Source organism: Dromiciops gliroides, chromosome 2 (genome assembly GCF_019393635.1).
Source record: "Dromiciops gliroides isolate mDroGli1 chromosome 2, mDroGli1.pri, whole genome shotgun sequence".
Classification (NCBI taxonomy): domain Eukaryota; kingdom Metazoa; phylum Chordata; class Mammalia; order Microbiotheria; family Microbiotheriidae; genus Dromiciops; species Dromiciops gliroides.
In genome coordinates, this window is record NC_057862.1 from 309,253,562 (window position 1) to 309,272,860 (window position 19,299).

The following is a 19,299-nucleotide window of genomic DNA, read 5'->3' on the forward strand; positions in this document are numbered from 1 at the left end:
CAAAACACCTACCCAGGAAAACCTTGGAGGGAGCGGTCTGGGACACATACAGTCCTTTAGGACATCAAGAGGCCATGGAATGTGTTGCCTATTGATTAGTACCCAGGACATTTACTCAGAAACAGGAAAGTGGCAAAGAATTCCAGGAAGATAATAAGAGATAATGAATTGAAGTTTCTGGGTATAATTTGAGAAAGGATTATAACCTCAAGAAGCTAACAGGTGACTCTAGTGAAAATCTGTACTGTAGATCTAACCTCTAGAAAAGATGCCATTTCCCAATGTGTGTGTGTATGTGTGCATGTGTGCAAATGTATATACAGAAGTTCACTTGTCCATATCTGTCCTTTGCACTGATGTGGGCAGGCTGATGTGGTGGTAGAAAGGAATAAACCACGTAGGAACATGGATACCATACTGATCCTCTGCCCTTTTCAATCAATCAACAATTTTTTCTTGCCCCTGTTGGCTGCTTCCCTCTCCATCATCAATTTGGGTTTGTAGATCAGAGAAAGGGGTATCTTCCTCTAAGACCAGTCCCCTAGACTTCAATACTGATGCAGAGCGGTGCAGCTCAGTAACACTGGCTAATAGATCCTGAAATATACTTGGCTTTCTCCCAAAATCTTCTTCCCTAGTCACTGACTTTCTTCCTAATGAAGCAAAAGTCAGAAAGAAAGACACAACTCAGCTTGGGGGAAAAGGAAAAGATAAGCAATAGTCAACATGTTAATTCACATTTTTACTTCTCCAAAGTCTGGCTTTATTCATGTCCTAAACTTAATCTAATTTAACAAGCAGGAAAATGAATCCAGATTTTACTATTTTTTTTAAATTAAAAATGTTAAGGGTCTGGGACAAGAGGTTGATAAAGGACATTTGGGAGAATGTACCCTCTGCCTCTAGAACTTGATTCATTCCTGTCCCCAGTTCTTCATGCAGGTCTTCACAGATGGTCCTGGCCCTGCCACAAATTCATTTCATTTCATTTCGTGTTTTATTTTCCCCCAATTATATATAAAAACAATTTTTAACATTCGTTTTTAAAACTTTGAGTTCCAAATTCTCTCCCTTCCTCCCTCCCCACCCCCTTCGCTGAGAAGCATGCAATTTGAAATAAGTTCTACATGTGTAGTCATGCAAAATGTATTTCCAAATTAGTCATGTTGTGAAAGAAAACATAGACCCCAAAGAAGCTTCAAGAAAAATAAAAGTTTAAAAAGAATGCTTCAGGGGGCAGCTAGGTGGCGCAGTGGATAAAGCACTGGCCCTGGATTTAGGAGGACCTGAGTTCAAATCCGGCCTCAGACGCTTGACACTTACTAGCTGTGTGACCCTGGGCAAGTCACTTAGCCCTCACTGCCCCACCAAAAAAAAAAAAAAAGTATGCTTCAATCTGTATACAGACACCATTGTATTGCTGAGAATAGCTAAGTCATTCACAGCTGATCATCTTAAAATATTGCTTTTACTTTGTACACAGTATATTGTACTTTGAATCAGCTCCTGTGAGTCTTTTTCTAAGAACATCCTGCTCATCATTTCTTTTTTTGTTTGTTAGTTTGTTAGTTTTTTGGTTCTTTTTTTGTTTTTGGTGAGGCAGTTGGGGTTAAGTGACTTGCCCAGGGTCACACAGCTAGTAAGTGTTAAGTGTCAGAGGCTGGATTTGAACTCAGGTTCTCCTGAATCCAGGACCGGTGCCTTATCCACTGCGCCATCTAGCTGCCCCTTGTGCCATCTAGCTGCCCCATCATTTCTTATAGTACATTCCCCAGATGATGGACATCCCCTCAATTTCTAATTCTTTGCCACCAGAAAAGAGCTGCTATAGTTATTTTTATACATGTGGGTTCTTCTCCTTTTTGTTTTTTCATTTTTTTTTTTGATACAGACCTAGTATTGCTGAACTGGAGAGGCCTAAAAGTTGGAGAAAGGTGCAAAAAATTCCCTTTGGCACGAATGCAGTCTTCTGTTGTCCCTTTCTCTTTCTTTCCTAGTGGTCATAAGTGGGAGAGAGCACAGACTCTCCATTTCATGAAATCACATAGAGCCACGAATTGCAAACATTAGAGAAAAACACCCAGGTGACCAATGCCACACATTCCAGGGTTAATCTTGGGTTCTTCTGCTCTTTGGTTTCATTGATCCAAAAACACACTTTAGGGCTGGAAGGGGTGACCTGGAGATGGAAGAGAGTGAGTGTGGCACAGTTGCCTAAAAGTTATCATCACCCCCAACTAGGAACATAGATTTAAAACTCTAAGGGCCTTTAGAGCTTTGGAGCCCAACCCTCCAATTTTACAGATGAAGAAAGTGAGGCCCAGAGAGCTTAGGTGACCTACCCAGTGTCTGACAGGAGATTTAACCCAGGACTTCAATATCCAGAGCCCTGTGCACTATGCTATGCCACATAGTACTGGATATTTCCATTAAATGAGCAAAGATAATTAAATGTTCTTTCTATTAGAAAGAAATAGAAGTTCAAATTAACATCTTCTGTCAGTCCAACTTTTCTGAGTTGAATATGTTTATCCAATTTTGACCTTAAAACAATTCAAATCAAAGATAGAGCAGAATTTTTTCTAATTTTTGCTCTCTACATTTTTGGGGGTTTTGTCTTTATAAGTGAGGCAGCACGATGTAGGGAGTGTTGTATTTCGAGTTAGGCCAAACCTGGGCTTCACATCCTAGCCTCTGATACTTACTAGCTGGGTAACCTTGGGCAAGTTACTTAATTTTTTTTAGCTTGTTTCTCCAGCTGTTAAATGAGGATAATAATACTTGTTACCTACATCATAGGCTTGTTGTGAGGATCAAATGAGATCATGTCTATGAAGCACTTTGTAAATCTTGAAGCTCTATATAAAGGTCAGCTATTACTATTATTCCATAAATGGGACAAATGTGCTATAATTAATATAATGTAATATAATGTAGCTATGCAATTGTAAGCAACAAAGTCAATGGTGTGCCTGCAGTGAAAAAAATCTCCATGTTGCTTTCTTATTCTTTCCAATACCTTCCCCCTAGAAACTCTTGGTCTCACCAACAGCTTTCCAACATTCCCCAGAGCCCTTCAACATTCACTGGGTATCAGCTAGGGCCCCCAGAACCTAAGCTGACAGAATACATTCCTCCCTTCCCTGGAGCCTCTACTGTGGCTTAATCTCAGTTAAGTAACTTGCATTTCATAAGCAGAGTTATTAGTGATGATCTGCCAGCAACCATTGCCCTACTCTCTACAGGACAGGCTGAGAAACTATATTCAGCAGCAGAGACTCCCTCTCTTCCCTCCTACTCCCTACAGGAACAAGATGCCTTTATCAACTCTGGCCAGGTCCCTTCCACATACAAGACACATGTACTATGGATGGAATGATGGAAAGTGACAAACTTTCTAATGGTTGGTTGTTGGACAGATCTTTCCTCACCTCCCAACCCCACCTCCTATCTCCAACCAGAAGGTTGAACCTTAGCTGGTTTTACTATATTGCTACTGTTTAGTAGGAAACCTGAGAATTGGGCCTGTGTCTGAAAGAAACTTACAGATTAAAAGAGTGACTGGGCGAGTCCTGACAATCATCTCTCTTACTCATGGTCACAGGATCCATGAGGTGTAGGCCCTGGTGTTTGCTCCATGCTTGAATCTCACCTGGGTTCTCTCAAGACACTTTGCAGCCACAACATACATCACACTGCTTCCTTGGGGAACAGCACCTGGTGGGCGGCACTGTTACCTGCCCTACAGGTGAACACTGAACTGCATCTCCTAATTTATGGTCCTGACCTCATAAGCAAGGGGTGCGGTGAACTGGGTTCAAAGACTAAATAAGAGTGTCTCAGTTCTTGGCTTAACCAGCAAGGTGACTAGGTTCCCACTTATAAACACAAATTGTTCCCCAAACAGGAGTTCTGGGGAAATGCCCTTGAGACTTTGGTCTGTTTAAAATGCTTCTGATTCTTAATGGTAAAGTCAGAGGATGAGGAATGGATGTAAGAGACCATGTTATAAATGTCCCTGGGGACATACTGTATCAAATGTGCAGCCTCATTAAATATAAAATTTTACATGTCACTGGAAGACAAGTTGATCCCAAATCAACCAATATCTAGCGGATATATACACCTCAGAGGGTGTGTAGATTGGTTTGGAAAGTTCTGAAGTTTTCAAGGCCCTGTTCCTATAAGCCAAGAAATCTTGGCACAGTTTTCTTTTCTCTTTTTAAAATTTAATTCAATTATTTGCGATAAATTTTATTTACATATTTAAACCTTAACAAACACCAATTAAATGGGCATTTCCATATATATATAGTTGGAAAACAAGAAAATTGCATATGAAACTGCAGATCTTTATTATACATAGCTTGCTTTATTTTTAAAATATGTAATAAATTAGCTGTGTGACCCTGGGCAAGTCACTTAACCCTCATTGCCCTGCCCCACAAAATGTAATAAATTAAACCTATAACTTTCAAAGCTTTCTTGTTTTTTGTGCTTCCTTTTTATTCTTTATTTTTAAAAAAATTTGCAACATCAGGATAATGTCCATTTCTAGAATAGTGATCCAAGGCATTAGTGGCACTTGTTTTTGGCCTGTGCTTTAGAGAAGGCTTTTGACTGAAATGGAATGTGACCAGAAAAGGGCTCATGGCTCTAGGTTCTATTTAAGAGAATTCTAAGATCTAGAGTATGAAGGGCAACTTGGAAGAGTGTTGTAAAGAGGTTAAGTATAGCTTAAATAAATGACTATAATATATAAGAACTCACCTGAATGAGACCAGTACAACAGTGAAAAGTCATGTCTCTCCTACCCAGTTGCCAAGCTGACAAACACAACCAGCTTTGTTTCATAACACACTGAGAAGGAAGAGGAGCTTCTTATGGTTCGACTATATATCAAAATGACCTAGCCTTTAGTAGACTGAAGTGTTGCTAGTTTGCATGATTTCTGTACTGTCTAGAATGGACCTCAGACTTCTCCACATATAAGATGAGGAGTGGTATAGGCCTTAATACTGGATTCTTGGTCTTTTCATTGGATTATAGGTCTTTGGAGATCTATGTCTTGCCTTGGGTCCAATCAAACCTTTCTCATCTTATGTGGGCTGGTGTCTATCTAATTTGCATCTCACACACTTATCTGAGTTATGCTCCTATCAATCACTAATTAACAAATATTTATTAAGTGCTATGTGCCAGGCACTGTTCTTGCCTACAGAAGATACAAAGACAAAGGTGAAATTGTTTCTGACTTCAAGTAGCTTAGTTTCTGACAGGGAGGCAACATGTGTAGATATAAGTACATACAAAAATAAATACAAAGTAGTTTCAGGAGGGAGAGCACTAGCAGCTGGAGGGAGCAGGAACTTCACACAGAAATTGGAGGTTGAGCTAAGTCTTGAAGGAAACCTGGGATTCCAGGAGATAGAGATGAGGCAGGAATGCATAGCCAATTCAGAGGCAGGAGATGGCATGTCATGTAGGAGAAACAGCCAATACTCCATTATGGGGAGATTGTAGAGTGTGTGGAAGGGAAAACTGCATAATAGGATTGAAAGGTAAGTTGGGGTCAGCTTGTAAAGAGTTTAAGAAGCCAAAAAGAAGAGTTTATATCTAGTTGCAGACATAATAGGAAGCCACTGGGTTTTGATGAGTAGGAGAGTGTCATGGGCAGATCTGTGCTTCAGGAAAATGACAGGGGAGGTACTTAAAGGAGACCAATTAGGAAGCTAGTGCTATAGTCAAAGGAGAGGTGATGAAGGACTAAACCAGAGTGGTGGCCCACAAGAAGGAGGTAGGGTTGGGTGAAGGAGATATTGTGGGGATAGAATTGATAATATTTGGCAAATGAACAGATATTCATTTCTGTATATACAAAAGATATTCACATGTTTATCCACATGAATGGATATTTGTATGAGGTCAGGGAGAGTGAAGAGTCAAACTATCAAACTAGGTTTTGAACCTGGGTGACTGTAAAGATGGTGGTACACTAAACAGAAATAGGAAATTTTGGGAAAGGAATGGGTATGAAGGGAAAGATAATCAATTCAGTTTTGCACACTATGAGTTTGAAGTATCTATTGGGCATCCAGTTGGAAATGTCCAATAGGCTGTTGATGGCGTAGAACTAGAATTTAGGAGAACAACTATGGCTTTGTATATAGGTATCTACAAGTCATATGTATAGATATATCATAATTAAATGCATGGTAGCTAATGTCACCGAGTGAAAGATTAGAAAGAAAGGGGCCCAGAAGAGAGCCTTAAAGTTTACCCACAATACCCATGGGGCATGAGATGGACATCCAGCAAAGGAGACCAAGAAGAAACAGAGAGGTAGAAGAACCAAAAGAAAGAAGTCTCTTGAAAACCCAGAAAACAGTGACTATCACTATACAGGGAGAGACAGTGGTCATCAGTGTCAATGTGACAAAGAGGTCAAGAATGAGGAGAACTGGAAAATGTCCATCAGATTTGGCAATTAAGTGGTAACCTTCTGCTTTCCAACTAACTTGGGTTGAATGATGAGATCAGAAGTCAGACTGCAAATGGTTGAGGACTGAGAAGTGGAGGTTATGAGTACAGAGGTTTTTTTTCCCCCATAGGAGTTAGTAAAAGGAAGGAGAGATATAGGATGACAGCTTGAGGGGAAGGTACAATCCAGTGGCAGTCTTTTAAGGATATATGTTTGTAGGCTGTAGGAAAAGTAAAAATATTGGAGACTAGTGAGAGAGAATAAATATGGGAGCAATGCACTGGAAAAGATGGGAGGGAATAGGATCAAGAGTATATGTTTCATACATATATATCAGATTACCTGTTGTCTAGGGGAGGGGGTAGGGAGGGAGAAAAATCTGAAATTGGAAAGCTTGTATAAACAAAAGTTGAGAACTATCTTTACATGTAACAGAGAAAAAAATAAAATACTTTATTAAAAAAAAAAAAGAGTATATGTTAGGGGGCGGCTAGGTGGCACAGTGGATAAAGCACAGGCCCTGGATTCAGGAGTACCTGAGTTCAAATCCGGCCTTAGACACTTGACACTTACTAGCTGTGTGACCTTGGGCAAGTCACTTAACCTTCACTGCCCCGCAAAGAAAGAAAGAAAGAAAGAAAGAAAGAAAGAAAGAAAGAAAGAAAGAAAGAAAGAAAGAAATAGAGAAGAGAATAAGTGTGACAATCAGGGTGCCACCCCCTGCTGAAAAAGACCTTGTGAGGACCAGGGTGACGCCCCCCCCCCCCAAAGAAAGCATGTGACTAGCATCCGGAAGCTGCCTGGCACTACGTCTATTCACAGACTGCCTGTAAGTCATGTCAATCAATGGAGCAGCCAATTAGCTTGGAGCTGTGTGTGGGGGATTGCCCCTCTTGCGGTCCCGCAGGAAGCTTCCACTGAAAGGGACTGAGTATGGGCTTTTTTGGGAACAAGCGAGTGGTGGCAGGGGCCGGCAGAGTAGACAGATCTGACTTTCAGAACTTCACGTGTTCTCTTTGGAAGTGTGGATAGCTAGGTAAAGGCGGCTTTCTCCCTCTCTCTCTCTTTGTTAACCCCTAATTTACTTTAATAAATGCTTAAAAGCCTAAATTGTTGCTGAATTTATCAGTAAACTTAGCTAGTTTTCCCCTACACATACGTGGGGGGAGGGGGCAAATAAGGCGATCACACATTAGATTTTAAACATCACATAAGGGATAATGTCAAAGGGTTCTGAGGTGATAGGAAGGGGAAAAGAGGGAGCTCATGGTGAACAGACTCCATTTTCTCAGTAAAGTATTAGGCAATATCCTTACTTGGGGTACAGGGAGGGAACTCTTGAAGGCTTGAGGCAAGAAAGGGAGTTTGGAACAGCCTTTGTGATAATCAATTAAAGAATAAAGGGTTGCCTTGCTGCAGTGAGGTCCCAGTTGATATTAAATAATTTGTGATGGGCCCAGTCAGGTACTTCTAGATTTCCTCTAGCTCACAGAATATCCTTTCCTTCACTTAACTAAAACTAGAGTGAAAAAAGTGGGGCACTACAAAAGTGCCAATGTTTATCTTTTCAGTCTTCCCAGAGGGTTCAAAGCACATGAAGGCAAGTATTGATTAGGGGGAAAAAGTGGTGGAATCATTATTTCTGATCATGACTCAACAAGATTATAACTTGAATCCCAGTGACTATCAAACAGTTCCCCTTTTCCGAAGAAATATTTGTTGACAAGAGTTTCTTACTCTGATACTTAGGAATTTATGGTTTTATTATTGTGTGTATTCCCTCTAACATTTCAAGAGTTGCTATGGACAAAAAATTTGTTCATCAAGGGTCTACCTCATGATGAGCTTCACTGAAATACACATAAGATACCTGCAAATGGCAGCACCCCTAAGACCACCAGTCTTGCTTCAAGCCCACCCTCACAGCCATCATCTGGGGAGGGAGCTCCAGCGGGGAAGGGGCCAGTCCCACCAACTGCCAATCAACTGGCACATACACGGGGCATACAAACCAGGCTGGATGAAGTAGCAGAGATAAGAGAAAATAGGTGCCAGGCAAGTCAAGCCAACACCACCATCATCTCTCCTCCTGCCCTGATAGAGGGAGCCCAGGGCCTTGAACCTAAGAGCTTGGGAAGTAGCAATACTTCCAGCACTGTCTGATACTATCATACTGGGAAGCAATACTTCTGGAGATGTACCCTGGCTCCTTCAGGTGCTACAACTACATCTTCTGAAGGTCTAAAAAAGAAAGTTCTTGTCACCAGAATCCTTGGCATTATCACATGGTTCATCATCAGCTGATAGGATTCTCCTGGTTCCCCTAATTTTCCCATTAATTTTACTTGTCTCCTTTGTTGACTCCTTTCTCTGCTGCCCCTTAAAATAGATGTTTCCTATGGCATTGTTCTCAGATGTTTTCTCCTCTCTTTACACTTTTTCTTGGTGACTTCATCCACTTTCCCAGTCTCAGCTATCACCTTTCTGTGAACAATTTCCAAACCTAGATCTTTAACCTAACCCCTCTTTAGGCCTCTAGACCTTACCTCTGTCAGACATCTGTTTCTATATGTCCCACTAACTTTTTAACAAGTCTAAAACTGAACTTATCATCACCCACACACTAATACCTCCTAATTTCTCCATTTCTGTTGATGGCACCACCATATTGGTAACATCATTAGAAATGTCAGGCTGGATGAATAAAAAGCCAGAATTAAGGTTGCCAGGAGAAATATCAACAAACTCATGTGTACATTCTGATGGCAGAAAGTAAAGAAGAATTAAGAGGCTTCTTGATGAGGGTGAAAGGAGAGTGTAAAAGCTGGCTTAAAGCTTAACATCAAAAAAACTAAGATCTTGACAACTGGTCCCAACACTTCCCAGCAAACAGAGGGAGAAGAAATGGAAGCAGTGTCAGATTTTATATCTTTGGGCTCAAAGATCACTACTGATGGCAACTGCAGCCATGAAATTAAAAGATGCTTGCTCCTTGGAAAGAAGGGTATGGCAAATATGTACAGCACACTAAAAAGCATAGACATCCAGTAACAATGTATGGATATGAGAGTTGGGCTATAAGGAAAGCTGAGCACTGTAGAATCAATGCTTTTGAACTGTGGTGAAGACTTTTGAGAGTCCCTTGTACAGCAAGGAGATCAAATCAGTCAATACTTAAAGAAATCAATTCAGACTATTCACTGGAAGGTCAAATACCAAAGCTTAAATACTTTGGCTACAGAACACAAGACAGGACTCACCGAAAAAGCCCCTGATGTTGGGAAAAATTGAAGGCAAAAGGAGAAGGGGACGGCAGCGGATGAGATACATAGATAGCATCATAGAAACAAAGAACATTAACTTGGGACAGACTTTGAGATATAGGGGAGTATAGGAGAACTTGGTGTGCTATGTTTCATGGGATCACAAAGAGAGAGGCACAACTGAATGCCTGAACAACAATGGCAATAAATTCTCCCTGAGTTCAAATCTGTCCCTAGAGACTTTCTAGCTGTGTGACCCTGGAAAAGTCACTTAACTTCTGTTTGCCTCAGTTTATAAATGTTTATTCCCTTCCCTACCCCTTCCCTCACCTAAACTTAAAAGCCTGGAATCAACTTCAACTCCTAGTTCATCCTTGCCCTGTACGTGCAGTCATCTAGTCCAAGTGATTGAAATGGTCCCTAAATCCTTCCCTTTAATTTCATTCTCAACCAAATCTCCCTAAATTCAGACCCTTATCTCTTAGGGCATAGCACTGTCAAAACTGTGTGAGATTTAGAATTAGAGGTCATGGATTTGAATCTTAGATCTGCTACTTACTACCTGTCTGACATAGAGCATGGCAAGTAACTTCTCTGAGCCTTGATTTCTTTATCAGTAAAATGGGGTGGGGGATATACTAGATGACTTATAGTCCTTTGTAGCTCAAAATATATAATCCTATGATTTTACTGTCTATCTCAATAGTTCCCTAACTAGTCCCCTCCCCATCTTCATTATTTTCTTCCTCTAGTCTTGCAAATTATTATCAGATTGCTGTTCCTATTCCCACAGTTATGATCATGTTAATCCCCTGCTCAAAAACTTTCAATGGCTCCCTATTGACTACAGGATAAAGCTGAAACCACTTAACCTGGCATCTAAGATCCTACACAGTCTGGCTCTAACCAACCTTATCTCTTACTCCTCCCCCTCCATTTATCTACTTCACAGGTTTCTTTAAGGGGAAACTACTTTGTAAGCCTTAAAGTGCCATAGAATGGAATTTATTAAATTCTATATTTTTCCAATTCTATTCGTTTGTTACCATAGTTCCTCTGCTTGTCATAGCAGGGAACCTTGCCTTGTAAAAAAAAAAAATTAAGAAAAAAAGTTCAGCAAAATCAACACATTTGGCAATGTATGCAATAGTCTATAACCAGTCCTTCATCTCTGCAGCAAAGGCAGTTGTAAAGAGCTAAAATTCTAGCTAGTCTGTCTAAAATATCTAATGAGTGGTCACCAATAAATTATAAGCTTTAGCAAGAGTTAGACTTTTAAGCATTTATTAAGGAGAATAAGAATTTGGTGAAGAGAAAGAGAAAGGCCTAGATTCATCTATCTATTAAAGTGGGAGTGCATTTCTAGCTCCCTTCTTCACCAGAGTCCTGAGGAAAAAAAGTGAGAGAGCCAGCCTTGCCCCCTCTTCCTCCCACAAGCAAATGTCACTTCCTGACACCAAAGAAAAGCCACATGGCCTTGCCCTCAGAGGCCTTCTCCTAATGGCGGAGCTTTCCTACAGTAAGTCTCCAGCAGGTGGCGTCATTCCAATTGTTACACAGTCTACCTCCCATTTCTGCTTGTTAGCATCATATTCATCCTTTAAGGAAAGTTCAGATGGCATCTCTTCCATAGTCCTCCCCACCAGAAAGTGATCTCTTTCTCTTAAAAACTTTCATAGCACTATATTTGTATACCTAGGGTCACAGGATTTAGATCTGGAAGAGATTTTAGTGACCATTTATACCAACACTATCATTTTAGAGGAGAAATTGAAGGCCAAGGGGCAGCTAGGTGGCGCAGTGGATAGAGCATCAGCCCTGGATTCAGGAGGACCTGAGTTCAAATCTGGTTTCAGACACTTGACACTTACTAGCTGTGTGACCCTGGGCAAGTCATTTAACCCCAAGTGTCTCACCAAAAAAAAAAAAAAAGAAAGAAAGAAATTGAAGGCCAAGAGAAATTAAGTGATTTGGCTAAGGTCATATAGGTAATAAATAGCAGTCAGAACTTGAACCCAGGTTTTCTCAATCCAAAACCAGTGAATTTTCCTTTTATACCATATTGCCTCATGCATTTACTGCTTTTTGCACATGTTGTATGTTCCCAACTATATTGAGGATTGGCACTGTCTTATTCACCTTATGTCCCTCAGAGTCTAGTGCAGGCCTCTCACATAGCAACTACTCAATAAATACTTGTTAATGGATTAAAATTATATAGAATTAAAACTGGTTTTAAGGGTGTAATTTGCTTGAGCTGCATCGTAATTGTATGTAGATTTAAGAAACATATTTAAGGTATAAAAGCTACTTCCAGTGCTGAACACTCTCCAAAAAGCAACCCAGGTAAAAATGCCAGATTACTAGACAGTTTCTGGAAACTTTGCCCCCTTCTTTTTTTTTTAACTTAGATCCTCCTAAATCCAGGACCTGTGCTTTATTCACTGAACCAACCAGCTGCTCCCTACTTTGCCCCTTTCACTCACATACACACACACACACACACACATTATATGTCTTAACCCTCTACTTAAACCATGAGCTACACGGAGGCAAAGCCTATGTCTTACATAAGACTTTGGACCTCCTTTTCCAGGGCCAGAACAGAGCTATGCACATATTTGTTGAAATGATAGTCAAACTAGAGTCAAAATTATACATACCAGCTCATGGATACTCAAATAAATATTCTGATCCTTTTTCTATGTATTTGTTGTTCTCATGCGCATTTTAATCTAAAAGGGTTTTGTGTTCAAACTTTCTTATCAAAGTTTTATCTTTTCATTAGTTTGCTAACAGATTTTATAGTATATTCACATCAGTATACGTCTCATTCTTTTACAGATGTGGAAACTGAGGCCATATTCCAAATCATACTGATAGAGATTTATAACTTTATCTTGAATTTGCAACATATATCAATTGCAATTGGAGGAGGTGATCACAAAATAAGGAGAGAGGTACTACCATGGTGCTTAAAAGATCATTTAGTCCAGTCTTCATTTTACAGATAAGGAAGCTGAGGTCCATAAAGGTTAAATGACTTGCTGAAAGTCACATAGCTAGGAAGTAGCAGGGATGGGATGTGAACTCTGGTCCTTTGACTACTAATCCAGCACTTCTCCAGAACTGCACTCCCTCCTTCTATCACAAGTTTCCTCATCTGTAAAACTGATTTGTGTAGTGGATAGAACATTGGACTTGGAGTAAGAAAGTCCTGGCTTTAAATTTCAATGTAAAATGGGGATAATAGTACCTACCTCAAAAGGGTTGTTTTGAGAATCAATTGTGTTAAGGTATGTAAAGGACTATGAATCTTAAAGCCCATGTGAGAGCTATCATTATACATTGAAAATATTACTGTTTAATATTAATTTTACATATCAGCATTACAAGAGTAGGTTTGGAAGTTTTGAACTACACACTATTGTAAAACCATTGAGCCAAGTGTCCTCCTGATCACTGGGCAGTTACACTTCTTTGACCTTACTCATATCAGGGAGATAATTTATTTCTTTCCCCAGGTCTGCCTGGTATAATATACAATTCTTAAAAAGTCTCTGAGATAGGGGCAGCTAGGTAGTGCAGTGGAGAGAGCACCGGCCCTGGAGTTAGGAGTACCTGAGTTCAAATCCGGCCTCAGACACTTAACACTTACTAGCTGTGTGACCCTGGGCAAGTCACTTAACCCCAATTGCCTCACTAAAAACAAAAACAAAACAAAACAAAAAGTCTCTGACATTCAGAGTCCTTGTTTAAATAAAATAGAAAATACAATGTTTTTACATAGTTCAAATGTATGTTTTGAGTTAACAGTTATGGCAGGACCACCCCTCTCATCCCTAATAATGTTTTACTTGTCAGCACCTATTTTTGTTGCAGGATGTATACATGCTGAATCTGAATCATCTAGCTTTGAAGTGGGTTGGGCAGTGTTGGGTTTCTTTTGTTATTAGTTTGGGTCATAAACTGGACCTATATGACTCCAAGAATCTAAAACACTGAGGATATGAAATAATTATGTTTCATAGGTGCTATGTGAAGTCATAGTAAACTATCTTTAACTTAATATTCTTGTGTAGTATTTACAGAAGAATTCCTTTCTATTAAGTATAAACTCCATTGAGTAGCTGAAAATAACAAGCTTATCTAATATGCTTTCGGGTCATTTGAATGTTTCACATAAAGGGGAAAAATCATCATGCCATGAATACACTGCCAATCATCATAAGTTTCCTAATATATTTGCAGAAACTGGTTTACTAGATTCTATTTCCCAAGGTATTTTTTAGTTGCTAGTTCAAAACAGATGAAACAATACAGCACAACCAAGCTGTATAGAAACTAAGTTTTACTAAGGTTGCAAGACAGTAAGCAGTGTCAAATCTTTAGTCTTTGGCCAGCTTATTATCATGTTGACATTTTCTGGGTCGAAGGACACGTGGCGACGGAAGCTTCTCTAAGGCTCCTCTCTCGCTCTGGCTAAGAGGGCAGAGGCCTGGCAGGTGAAGTGGAAAGAGCAAGGGACCTGGTAATCTTAAGGCCTGGATTTTGTCCCTAGCTCGGCTCCTACCTAAGTGTGTGACCTCAAACAAGTCGGTCTATTTATCGAGGCTCAGTTCCTATAGCTGTCCAATGAGGTCCCTTCCAACTGTGACATTTATTCTAGATCAGCCGCGATCAGGATTTTCTTCCCCGTCGTGCCAAGAGCACACAACTTTTTCTGGAGGAGACTTAAAGCAGCCCCGACTTAGCCTGTTTTCTTTTACAACCGACAAGCCTGAGTGATGAAGGGCAGTAAGGTCGGGGGTCTGTGGCCGAACCCTGTGCCCCGGGGCGGGCGAGGTCCCAGGGCTCCCGCGGCCCGTCCTTTGCTCCACAGCGGCCGCGCGGTCGGTGCTGTCCCATGGAGCCCGGCCTATTGCAACACACCCCGGCGTGGGGGTGGGGGCTGGGGGGAGTGAAGGTGACACCGAAGCCTCGGCTGCCGCTCAGGGCTGGGGGGAGGGGCGTGGACCAAGACTCCGGGTTCGCAGCCGCCCGCGCCGGGGCCTGGGCGGAGTCATCTAGGCTGGGGCTGGAAGGCTTCCCGCGGAAACGCCTCTGAGCGGTTACCAGAGGATGCCCCACGCGCCCCAAGTCCAAAGCCTCATCACGGGGAGGGGGCGGGGCAGGACCCCAGGAAGCCGGTGGCTTCCGCAACTTTTGAGAGCTTCTCCCTCTTCTTGGCACTTCTCCGCCTCCTATATGGTAGAGGAGAGGCCTCAGCAAGCAGCGGGGAATGAGGGAAGGTGGGGTTCGAAAGGAAGTGCAGCCTCACCTGCCCAAGAGGCGGAGTTCGCTTGTACTGATTGACGGTCAGTTTCTCCAATCATAGCCCGACAGCAGGGCGGGGCCTTTCGTTGACTGACGGCACTCCTTCCTCCAATCATAGGGTGCACTTTCTCTGACCGGCCATAGTTTCCGCGCCTGTCTCGGAGCGGCGCCTAGAAACATCGTTGCCCTCTTCTTCCTCCTCCCTCTCTGGTCCTTTGGACCAGTGCAACGAAAGCCCAACCAACTGGAGAGTGAATACTACTCCAAACCTCACCTATCCCTGGGCGTCATTCTCGCCAGCACTGAAATCGGAATTGGGGATTCCCCAGCCCCTTCCCGTCACCTCAGATGGGGGGCGGGATGACTGCTACATTAACCGGCCAATTGAGTCACGCGACGTCCGGTGACCAAATGACCGACACTTCATCGCGCCAATGAAATCTCCCATTGTGAGGGGTCAACAGGACTGACGACACGGCTGGCTAATCCACATTAAGGTTGGGAAGCGATGGGCAAGGAAACTAGCCAATAAAAACAGAGAAAGACCGGAAGTCGGCGCGCGCAGAGTAGAGGGTGGGCGCTCGCAACCGCCTCGGCCTGCGCTGCTCAACGCAGCTTGGTGGCCTCGAGCCAGCGAGCAGCGCGTGACGAGGGGACTGAGCGACGGGCGGCCGCGGCCAATAAACGGCGGCCGCCGGGGCTCTACAACCAGTGGCGAGTGGGGGGGGCGGGAGGCAGCAGGTTAGGCTGTGGGAAGTTAGTGGCGCTGCTGGGACTGGGGGAAGGAGAAGCTTCTTCCTCCTGCAGCTCCTCTCGCTCCGGGGACCACCGGCGGCGGCGGCGGCCGCGGGCTACTCGGCGGCGGCTCCGGCTCCGCGTGCGAACTATGCTGACAGACGGCGGCGGCGGGAGCGGCGGCGGCGGCTCCTTCGAGGAGGACCTGGACTCTGTGACTCCGCGCTCGGCCCCGGCAGGGGCCTCGGAGCCACCTCCGCCGGGAGGGGTCGGGCTGGGACTCCGCACCGTGCGGCTCTTCGGGGAGTCCGGGCCCGCGCCGGGTGGCGGTGGTAGCGGCGGTGGCGGCGGCGGCGGCAGTAGTGGAGCTGGAGGTGGCGGCACGAGCGGAGGGGACTCGGCGCTGGATTTCAAGCTGGCAGCCGCCGTGCTCCGGACAGGGGGTGGCGGCGGCGGCGGCGGCGGCGGCGGTGGTGGCGGCGGCTCCGGCAGTGATGAAGATGAGGTTTCGGAGGTACGTCTCCTCTCTCCGCCTCCCGGACCCCCTCCACCATAACCTGGGGTACTGCTCCCCCTCGGTAGAGTGGTGGAGTCAGTTCGCTTTGCCTCTTTCTCTCGGCTGAGCTGTCTCCTGACAGCCAGTGGGGCCCCATGGCGGCGGCGCGGGGCCTACTGCGCACTCGGCCCCATCTTACAGCCTGGGGACCGGGAGGACGGGCTCCCCGGGCTTCCCCACGCCCTCTGAACTCCGGGAAAGAGGAGACAGTCTGAGGCCCTTCGTCTTCCGGCCCCTCGGGGGACTGAGGGGTTCCTGATGGCCCCTCCCCCACCCACCTTCGGGCTTGAAGGGGGAGCGGGCGTCGGTCAGAGTGCCCCTGTCCTTGGGACTGAGTAGAATCGGGGACTGCCGCTGAGCACCTGCACTACTTTTTATTTTTCGGCGGGGAGAAGAATTAAGGCCCCTTTCCCCGCCTCCCCAAACTTGAGGAGCTGGATGCTCGCCATATGAGTTCTCTTGCCTTTGGATTTAAGAGGTTATTTTAGTTAATGTGTCGTCTTGGTATATATGGGAAGTGGGCATTCTAAAGAACAACCGAACGTGCCCTGAAAAATATTTCCTGTCCTGTTGAGAATCCACTATGAAGATTGAGAGGAAAAGTTGTGCTGGTGCATTGTTCCCCTTTGGAATGATACCTCCCATGGTCTTTAGGAAGCCTGAGGAACATCTGGCACCCTAGGGCACCTTTTTAGCATAAGGAGCATTAGGATCTTTAAAATCCTTGTTCTGGGATTATTTCCTGCCCAAAGAGTGAGACCTGTGGGTTCCCTTTGGACCCTAGAGAAAACGGGATCCCAAAGAGTTCCCTCCCTTCTCACGATTCCTTAGCACATGAGGTTGCCTGTGGTATCATTCTTAATTTGTAACTAGGGTCGTTTCATGCATTCAGCTATTCTACCCCTTTCTTTTATTGGTATATATAGAGAGAGATACACGTTTAATTTTTTATATATGTTCCTCTGCTTCTATATGAGAGGATTCTGTAAAGAGAAACACTGTTCATGGGCTAGAGAGAACTCTGTCCCTTTTATTCTATGCTAATTAGGGTCTTCCAGAATAAGATAAAAAGAAGCCTAGGAGAATAGATGAGGGAGCTGGCCTTGGAGCTAGGCCGACCTGAGTTCAAATTAAGCCTCTGACACATACTTGCTGAGTGACTCTTCCAAGACATTTAAGCTTCTCGGTGCTCTACTCAACTCTCTAAAACTATAAGTTACAGAGGAAGTGCCTGTGCACATTATTGGAGGGAGTTGATTCATCCTGGAGTTCCTTATATCAGTGAAATCACAGGTGCAATCCTTATCCAGAAGTGCACCAGGATTTTACCAACCCAGGTATTTTGCTTTGTTGTGTGTGTGTGGGGGGGGGTTGGCGGAGGAGGATGTTGGGGCTGAGATTTTGACTCCAGGATTAAGGAAATGTGTTTTAATATCTCTTTTGATATCTGTGTCTTGCCCTTAGTAGGTACTTAACAAATGTTTAATGAATGTGTGAAATAAAGGTGGGGCAGTTAATATTTAAGTAGGCATGGTTTAGCCTAAGTTAGCTTGGAGGGAGTGTCTAGAGCACTTACGCCTTGGGCTTATAGATAATCCACCTTGCTAAGAACCTCTACCCTTTTCATTGAAAATGTTTGGATGGGTATTTAGCTCTCCCAAGTCTTTAGAGGAGGGAGAGGGAAGCAGTGAGGGACTGACAGAGACGGAGAGAAAGAGAGAACTGATTCTTTGATTTTTCCTGAAAACTCAGAATTAGTCTCCTTGCTTGTCATGGGGGAAAAAAGTTCCTTGACTTTCATATTATAGATAAAAGAAGAGATAAAAACACCTAATTATGTAAGTCAGTATTCCTAGCTATATTCTGGAATTTTAATGGGAGAGATCCCATTAGAGACAGTTTTCGTCTAATGATTCAATTTCTTGATCTATCATTTTATTAGTTATGTGACATTAGGCAAGTGACCACTCTGACTTATTGGTAAAATAGGATACTAAAAATTACCCATCCCACCTACCTCACAGGGTTGTTGTGAGGATCAGAAGAAAGAGATGTCTTAATTGCTTTGTAAAATTGTAACTTGCTATGCAAGTGTAGCATGATAACCTTTGATGTCATTTGGACAGAATTTGAGGGAAACGTTTCAACAGCTTTTCTTTGGTTCAAGTATCCCTAAAATTTTAGTCTTTGGAATACCCTTACTTTGTACTCTATTGGAAGAAGTGGAGTTCTCCGGACACTTTTTTTTTTTTTTTTGATAAAGAGAATATTCTGTATATGTTCCTGCCCTGATACTCTTATATGAAATGGAAGAAATGTTACTTGTGGTCTACATACAGATACAGTTGCCACATGATCCTTTTTATCCTATTCCAGTTTAAGGGATATTATAGAACAGTTATCAAAACCTTTTGATCCCAGTTCTTTAAGAGAAAAGGTTTAGTGATTTTTCTAGAATCTTTAATGTGACACAAGGCTTAAATTTTTATTTTGGAAATACTTCCTGGCTTCCATGAAAGGATGGTGGTACAGGTCCTCATTCTCTTTCTCAGGCTGAAGGGCCCAATTACTTACATGTTCCTTGTACCTAAGGATATTGGTGCTGATGTCCAGATAGGTCCATAGTTTTGAGATTGAATTTCTACATGTTAAATTAAACAAAGGTATTAGGTACCTATAGTATCTTTCTGGGCACTGTGCCCGATGCTGGGGGAAGATGATTTTAAAAATATATTTAGTTAAGACATAGTCCCTACCCTTATGGAGCTCAAGCAAGAGGATGAGACACATGCGTAATATGATACAAATTAATTCATGATTGGCATATTAGAGAAGAGTAGAAAGAATATTTTATGATGTTCTGATAGGTAACGGTTATAACCCAACTGAGAAGGAAAGGCTTCATGGTAAAATTGGAATTTGAGGTGAGCTTTAAAAAGATGCCCAAT

General features: G+C 43.0%; 1 protein-coding gene across 12 annotated transcripts in view; it reads left to right on the forward strand.

The window, feature by feature from the left end:
- Positions 1-15,825: 15,825 nt before the first annotated feature.
- The window catches only part of LOC122742174 (ankyrin repeat and KH domain-containing protein 1), a 133,563-nt gene continuing 130,089 nt past the window's right edge, over positions 15,826-19,299 (forward strand). For all 12 annotated transcript variants that reach the window (XM_043986225.1, XM_043986228.1, XM_043986227.1 and 9 more), the window contains exon 1: positions 15,826-16,309. In XM_043986225.1, the coding sequence (XP_043842160.1) occupies positions 15,947-16,309 (363 nt within the window). In that variant the 5' untranslated portion in view covers positions 15,826-15,946. The remainder of the gene's footprint in view (positions 16,310-19,299) is intronic.